At 37.5% G+C, this 7,497-nt stretch overlaps 1 protein-coding gene across 2 annotated transcripts; it reads right to left on the reverse strand.

Moving 5' to 3' along the window:
- Positions 1 to 3,398: 3,398 nt before the first annotated feature.
- Positions 3,399 to 6,839, reverse strand: LOC125253152 (gastrula zinc finger protein XlCGF57.1-like). Of its 2 annotated transcripts, XM_048166964.1 has the most exons (3): positions 6,778 to 6,835; positions 4,953 to 6,120; positions 3,399 to 3,833 (listed from the first exon to the last, which is right to left on the reverse strand). In XM_048166964.1, the coding sequence occupies exons 1-3, from the start codon at positions 6,833 to 6,835 to the stop codon at positions 3,767 to 3,769; spliced, it is 1,293 nt and encodes a 430-aa protein (XP_048022921.1). In that variant the 3' UTR covers positions 3,399 to 3,766. The 2 variants fall into 2 exon arrangements, 1 of the variants encoding a protein (XP_048022921.1); XR_007181370.1 differs by lacking the exon at positions 4,953 to 6,120 and having other exon boundaries at positions 3,732 to 3,833; positions 6,778 to 6,839.
- Positions 6,840 to 7,497: the final 658 nt, after the last annotated feature.

Consider the following 7,497-nt stretch of genomic DNA (forward strand, 5'->3'; position numbering starts at 1 on the left):
TTGGAATGTGTTTTTTTTTTCTTCTTGTGAAATTTTCGGCAGCTTAGACGCTCCAAAGGCGTATTGCTGCCCTCCTCAGATCATCTGATGAACTTCAACTTATATATTAAATCCTCTTATAAAGACACTTATAAAGACAAGCAAAAAGTTTAAAACAATCTTTGTGGTCTCAAAGTCCTTATTTACAAGAATTAACTTCAAAGATATAGATGGGAATCCAGACTCCAACAGCTCAGAAAACATGCAGCTTCTTGCAACTGAATTACACACTCCATAATTACATGTTTCACAGACTCCAGCTCTCCACACAAACATCTGCCATCTGGATGCTTGCCAACCCTTGCCAACCCATAATTCAGTGCACAATGTCCCAATCTTAATCTTGTGAATATCACACTATCCCTCCTCTCTAATCTTGTGAATGTTGTGTGCATTAGGCTGAATTGAAAAATAATGCCTGCCCTTATTCCCTTCCTCCCATTCTTTCTGTCATATTTGTGATATTTTTTTCTGTATAAAACTCTTGCACTCAACTCTTCCATACATTACATTCAAATCAACTTCACTCTTGTGTGTAGCTAATTTCCCCATCTCATCAGCCTCTTCATTGCCCTGAATCCCTTTATGTGCTGGAAGGAACCCACATAAACCCCACCGTGTACCCCATTTTTATCACCCGATACAATGTAACAAGAATTTCTAAAACTAGATCTGATCTGGCTTCACTCCTCCTACCCTTAATTGCCATTAGTGCAGAATCTGAACATAACACATATTTCCCCGGCCCACAAAATTGCAACTAGCTCAGTCGAAAAGACTGACATATTATCTGGCAAACGTAATCCAAGCTTAAAACGAACTTGAGGGACACTTAATCCTATTGCTGCTTTCCTGTTGAGTGGATTCATAGACTCATCAGTGAATATCTGCATACAATCTGACTGATTCTTTTTAAATGTTCTTTGACTAAGGCAACAGGATCACCTGTTGGAATGTGTGTTCCCCCTGCTGACAGCGCATGCGTCATGAAACACCGCTGGATGAACGGAATGCGAAGAAGGTCAAAAATATTGGCCCTACATTTAAATGTCTTGCACTGTAGCATAATAAAATGATTCTCACAGTCCAGTTTTATTTCTGTGAATTGAATTAATCTTGAACTTGTTCATAGTTTGTGTATTTTGCCTGAATTTAGTTTATTATGCCTGAATTTATTCAGTTGAATTGTGCCTACACAAATTAGCCTATGTCCATGTCCAAACTTGATGCCTCATATTACTGCATTTTTATTTTTTAGCTTTATTATTGCAAAATTTGATTCTGTTCCCTTCGGAATCTGTGTTCCCCTTGTCGTGGAAATTCTCAATACATATCTGACTTCACCACTGACAATTTAAACAACTCCTAGTTGTTAATACAATACTACAGTATCTCGAGGTAATTCCCTGAAGTATGGTGACAGCGTCCCGTCAAGAAGCTACTATCACTACCTCAATCACACTTGGCTGTTACATTTTGTTGTCTTTTGAGCGTAGGATCTTCTATTTCTCAGCTGTGCAGCATATACTTGACACGACTTCCAAGTTGCTCTTTGTAGAAATGAAGTTTTATTTACGGCCGGGAGATCACTGGTCACAACAACCAAGTGAGTCTCAATGAATAGAAAGATACATGCACATTTAAGTCTTACAGTTGAGTAAAAATCAATGTCTTCATCACTGTGATTTGTTCTGGTGATTGGTTTGTAATGATCTAAGCTAATCATGTGACTGGTCTTTGACCTGAGCATCCTTAGTCTGCATTTTCTGTACATTTCATGTTGACATAAAATATTTCCATCACATTTTACACAAGCACAAATGGATGTACGGGAACCCAAAAGGTTCAAACAGTCTTTTTTCCCCAAAACTTGAAGGTGGTGTTTTGTTTTTGTTTTTAGGAGTAAGATTTTCCCATCTGTCAATTAAATCCTAAAATGTATTACCGATTTCAATGCTTTGGTTAGTACAGATAAGCCTCTATTGCAGGCCTGTTTGAACCACAATGAGGTCAGTGGTGATTTTAATGCCAAATTTTATAAAAGAAAAATGATTTTCAGAGACTGATTTGAGTAGGTGTAACAGATTACCTAAAGTGAAAATTATGGGGAAAATAAAACTCAAACTCCAAAAACAAAGGCTTCATAATTGAGTCATTTATTGCATGAAACACATTTGTATTTGATAGATATTCTTATCAGCCTGACTTTTCTTTCCCTGTTTCTCCCTGTTTTCCCACACCTGGTCTCCACGGGTGCAAGGGTAGAATGGAGACTGGTTGTTATGGTTTCGTCACACATCTGGTTTTAATGTACACAATGTATATGTGTGTGTTTCTTAGAAAGCAGCCAAGAAGGGTCCCTGCTTTTTAGGCCTTACTGGAGCCCAAGGCAGGCAGGGGCACTGGACCAGATGTTGACCATGTTTAGACTTGTTTTTTCTATATGTACCACATTCTTATATCATGAAAGTATATTCTCATTGGACAATTGTTACACCACCCCCTGAACATGTTTAAAAGCCCTGTACTGAAGTAAGTCTGGGAGGAGGTTTTGTGAACGGATTAGCTTCATGTTCATGACTCTTTCCCATAGGCCTATGCATTCAATGAGTGAAAAAGACAAACTGAGAATGAGGCACGAATCGGGACAATAAATGTAAGATTAATTAACCTTGCAGTATTCATTCTCTGTGGATCTCTCAACATCTACTTTATTCAAAAACATCAGATGAAGTGATTATTTTCTCTTTAATGCTGACGGTGCTGAGTAATTAGTCATAACAACAACAACAACAAAAAAGATGATAACTGATGATTTTTTTCTGTGAGTCCGCTATTTTAGCGATTATAATGTTACCTAGATTGTTTGACTTGCGTAAAGTTGGTTTTATATTCGAACATCTGGACATCTGTGTTCAATACCCTTATTAATAACACTACATACAAAAAACTTAGTAGCTTAAAGTATTAGACTTTGCTCCTACAGGATGAGTTATAAAAAACAATTCACCCCCTCAGAGTTGTTGAAGGGCAAAATTAGCAGTATAGACCAAAACCACAATTTGTACCAGGCTGTAAACATGTTTTTTCTGCTGTAAAGTTGGGCATTTTAACAGCCTGTCTCTAGCGGTCAGTTGATGAATTGCAGTTTAAGTCACTTTCATATTGGCTTCAAGAGAATCTGGGGGAAGTTGCAGCTTGGGTGAAATATAATTTATCAGGCATTTTGAAGCTCTACTGAAAGATAAAAACATTGAAAGACAAAGAAGTCATAATAGTCTACTTCGTGGCTTTCCGAACTAAAATTATTACTTATTCAAGCAGAATCAGAAGGAATGAAATCAGACAATAACAATGTGTTGTTGGTAAAAAGATTAATGAGTTTAATCGATCAAGTAAAAGTGAAAATGAATGAGACAGATCTCTCTCTTTATGGCTTATATAAGAGAGTCAAATCACATCAAGAGAAGAAGAGAAGTAAGTGTTCAGTTTCAAAGCTACATGAAAGCATATCTTACATTTGCATGGAAGAGTAGAAGTGGAAGAGAAACAAGATGTTCTTATGAAACACAATGAAGAACGAGTTAAATTCATGTCTCCCTTAAGAGTGTTATGGCATCTTCTTCAGCTTTGCCTTCAAAGTTTTTTTTCAGAGAGAAAGTCTGAACCGCTTCTCCCCAGTGTGAATCTCATGAATCTTCAGTCTTGATTTACATGTGAATGTTTTTTACACTGAGGGCAGGTGACAGATGTTTTCTCTTCTGTTTTTCCTTTCTTGTTCACGTCCATCAGGTCTAAAAGAAACATTAAATCATGTGAGATTTCAAGTGAGAGACAAATGTGAAATTATGATTAATTTCGATTATGATCAATTTTAATGTCATGAAGAGGATTTGTGTTATAAATCACTAGTTTGGTCATGAAACTCTAAATGATGCAGGTTTGACATGTAATCTTTAAACAATCACACACGGCACAAGCTGACTTAGTTTTAATAACTAAAGAGAATTAGTTGACAGATGGTCGAACGTCAAACAAATGTGTGCTGGACTGAAGGAAATGCACATTCATGCCTGTTCAATAGAGGGTGCAGTTCTCTAAAATGGGCATTAATTTTTGATACGTCCCTTTGAGGGGATGTTAGATGTTCCTCCTCCTGATGTATGACAGCAGGGTTCCTCATATCCGGCCCTGGCCACTGTCCTGCAGAGTTTAGTTCAGACCCTGATCAAACTCACATATCTGCAATTTTCTAGTAACTCTGAAGACCTTGATTAACTTGTTCGGGTGTGTTTGATTAGGGGTTGGAACTAAACTCTGCAGGGCAGTGGCCCTCTAGGACCGGATTCGAGGAACCCTGTATTACAGGAATCGTGAGCATGACAAGCTGGTCCCCAGTTTTGAGAGGGGACATAGTGTGCAGAGCAGTACCAGTCTGACACACCGATCAAAACGCCTTCCCACCAGTATGGATGATACTATGCATAGCTTGGTGGGGAGTGCTGTCTCTTTAAGTGACCGTGAGCTCCAGAGAACAGATAGCTTGCAAGCGTCTCTTCGAACTGGAGTGATGAAAAAGTGAAGAAGGTAGGAAAGAGTTTGAGCAGAGCTGCTTCACACACACTTCACAGTATGATCTCTGAAGACAAAAGACCTGCTGATGCTCCTGCGGCACATCTAATTATAGCCTCGCTCACGACACATTCCAATGACGTCACACAAGGCTATAAATACAGGTTAATTTCATTGACGGTGTTTTACACATATATTCACAGCTTGTCACGTCTAAAGACATTCCCACAGCATGGAGTGTAGCGTTTGAAAGGGAACACATTTCTAAACCAACAGACTGTCCTGTCGCTCAATGAGGCTGTAATAACTTTGTTTCTCAACACATAAAGATAAGTACTTACTGTGATTTCAGACTGTGGTGATGTGGTTTCTCCACTGCATGGATCTTCATGTGTATCTTCAGATTACTTTTAATAGTGAAACTCTTTCCACACTGATCACATGTGTGTGGCTTCTCTCCAGTGTGAATCCTCTCATGTGTTTTCAGAGATGATGACTGACTGAATCTCTTGTCACAGTGTGAACACTTGTAAGGTTTTTCTCCAGTGTGGATCATCTCATGTCTTTTCAGTTTTGATGAATCACTGAATCTCTTTTCACAGTGTGAACACTTGTAAGGTTTTTCTCCAGTGTGGATCATCTGGTGCCGTTTTAAATAGTTCACTGTAGTAAAAGTTTTCTCACACTCAAAGCACATATAATCTCTTACAACAGTATGAATTTTCTGATGTCTCTGTAAATATTTCAGCAGTGAAAAACTCTTTCCACACACAGAACATGAATGTGGTTTCTCCTTCGTATGAACAGTCAGGTGTTTCTTCAGGTGTGATGAAGTAAGAAATGTTTTGCTGCACTGATCACATGTGAACGGCTTCACTCCAGTGTGAACTCTCATGTGAACATCAAGATTGTTTTTGCATGAGAAACTCTTTTCACACTGATCACATATAAATGGCTTTTCTCCAGTGTGGATCCGAATGTGAATCTTAAGTTGTGCTGATTGACTGAAACTCTTTCCACATTGATTGCATGCAAATGGCTTTTCTCCAGTGTGGATCCTCATGTGAATCTTAAGATATCGCTTGTGTGAGAATCTCTTGTCACACCATTCACACATGAACGGCTTCTCTCCGGTGTGGATCCTCATGTGAATCTTAAGTTTTGCTGATTCCGTGAAACCTTTCCCACAATGATCACACTTGAATGGCTTTTCTCCAGTGTGGATTTTCATGTGTTGATTAAGATGATATTTTCGTTTGAAACTCGTCCCACACTGATCACATGTGAACGGTTTCTCTCCAGTATGAACTCTCATGTGATTCTCAAGATTATGTTTGGTTGTGAAACTCTTTCCACACTGAGTGCAGGTTGCAGATTTCTTGGCTCTTCTTTTCTTTAAAAATGTTGTTTTAGTCTTTGAGCTACTCAAAGGTTTTTCTCCAGGTTTGACATGATGTTCCTCCTCCACTTCACTCAGTTCTTCACTCTCCTCCTCCTCTTCAATCATATCTAAATGGAAGGAAAAAAGAGAAAATGTCCTCAAATGTTTGATGTCCTTTTCAGTACATCAAAATAATTCAAATAAATTAAAGAGAGAAATATGAAGTGAAAGGACATAAAAGTGAACCCTGACGTAACAAAGTGAACAGCTCCTATAAAATATTACGAACACTTTACTGCTTATAATAAATGAATTATATGTGACTGAAAGTTTCCATGAATGAGGTACACTGATCTTCCATTTATTATTTTTAAAACATTATAGACAAATCTTATTTTTCTAATGTGATATTTACATTAAAATATATGATACTTTAATATTTTGACACCAACTTTTAGATATTTAACCTGTGTAACCCTGTTAAACATGACATGATTTTCCTCATTTTAAGGAAAATGGGAATTTCTCATTTCTTAAATTGTGACACCCAGGAAGTGACATCGTTTGGGCTCTTTCTACAGCATGATGGGAGGACAAGAAACTAATCAACTTTATCAGTAACTATGAATCAGATTTTGATTAAGTTATGCTTAAAACCCTGTCAGATATTCTGGAAAGTTCATATAATTTGGTGTTTATGGTTTATTGATAAAAACAACAAAAATCCCATTTCTATTAATCTAAATCTTGAATCTTTCTAACATGAATGAAGAATAAACACCAACCTCTTTGTTCTTCAGTATCTTCAGTGTGTTTCATTCTGCAGGGTTCTGGATCACTCATGTTCTCACTGTCCTCTTTAATAAACTCAGTCTTCAGATTTCAGCTCTTCCTGATGCTCTGATGCTCGTCTGATGGGAATATCCCAGCATTTATTGGAGAACTGATGTGGGAGGAGCTTCACTGATGATGTGGTTGTTGTGGGAGGAGCTTCATTGATGATGTGATTGTTGTGGGAGGAGCTGATCTGCCAAAATAATAAAAAGAAATATCAGTTATATATACACACACATACAAACACATGTATAAATGCAATGTCAATTTTTTATAAATAATGGTCAGAAAAACAGTTGAAAGCATAAAAACATAATAAGAAATAAAAGTAGATATTTGTAACCAACAACAACTTTCTCAGTCTATTGACACCAATGAAATGAGCTTATATGATATTGTTGACTTGTGAATTTGCTTTATCCCAAATGTTTCCAAGGGAACACCAAAGACGCTTTAATATATTATGTGTTTTATTAGACAGGTGAGCAACTGTTTGGAAACATTCATAGACAGAAAATGAATCATGTTATGAAGCTCAACACAGCAACATTAAAACAACTTCAAACACACAGATGTATTTAATATGATGAAACAGTGCTGTGTTACTCCACATTGGAAGAAGCGGAAGCGATCGTCTGGGAATAATAAAAGCTCCACTGCTCTGCGCTCGT

This window comes from Megalobrama amblycephala, linkage group LG2 (genome assembly GCF_018812025.1).
Source record: "Megalobrama amblycephala isolate DHTTF-2021 linkage group LG2, ASM1881202v1, whole genome shotgun sequence".
Taxonomy (NCBI): domain Eukaryota; kingdom Metazoa; phylum Chordata; class Actinopteri; order Cypriniformes; family Xenocyprididae; genus Megalobrama; species Megalobrama amblycephala.

Coding starts and splice junctions, on each gene's coding strand:
- LOC125253152 (XM_048166964.1), bottom strand. CDS start 6,835: ATGAGTGATCCAGAACCCTGCAGAATGAAACACACTGAAGATACTGAA. Junction 6,121..6,777: donor AGATACTGAAGAACAAAGAG/GTTGGTGTTTAT, acceptor CCTTCCATTTAG/ATATGATTGAAGAGGAGGAG. Junction 3,834..4,952: donor CACCACAGTCTGAAATCACA/GTAAGTACTTAT, acceptor TGTTTCTTTTAG/ACCTGATGGACGTGAACAAG.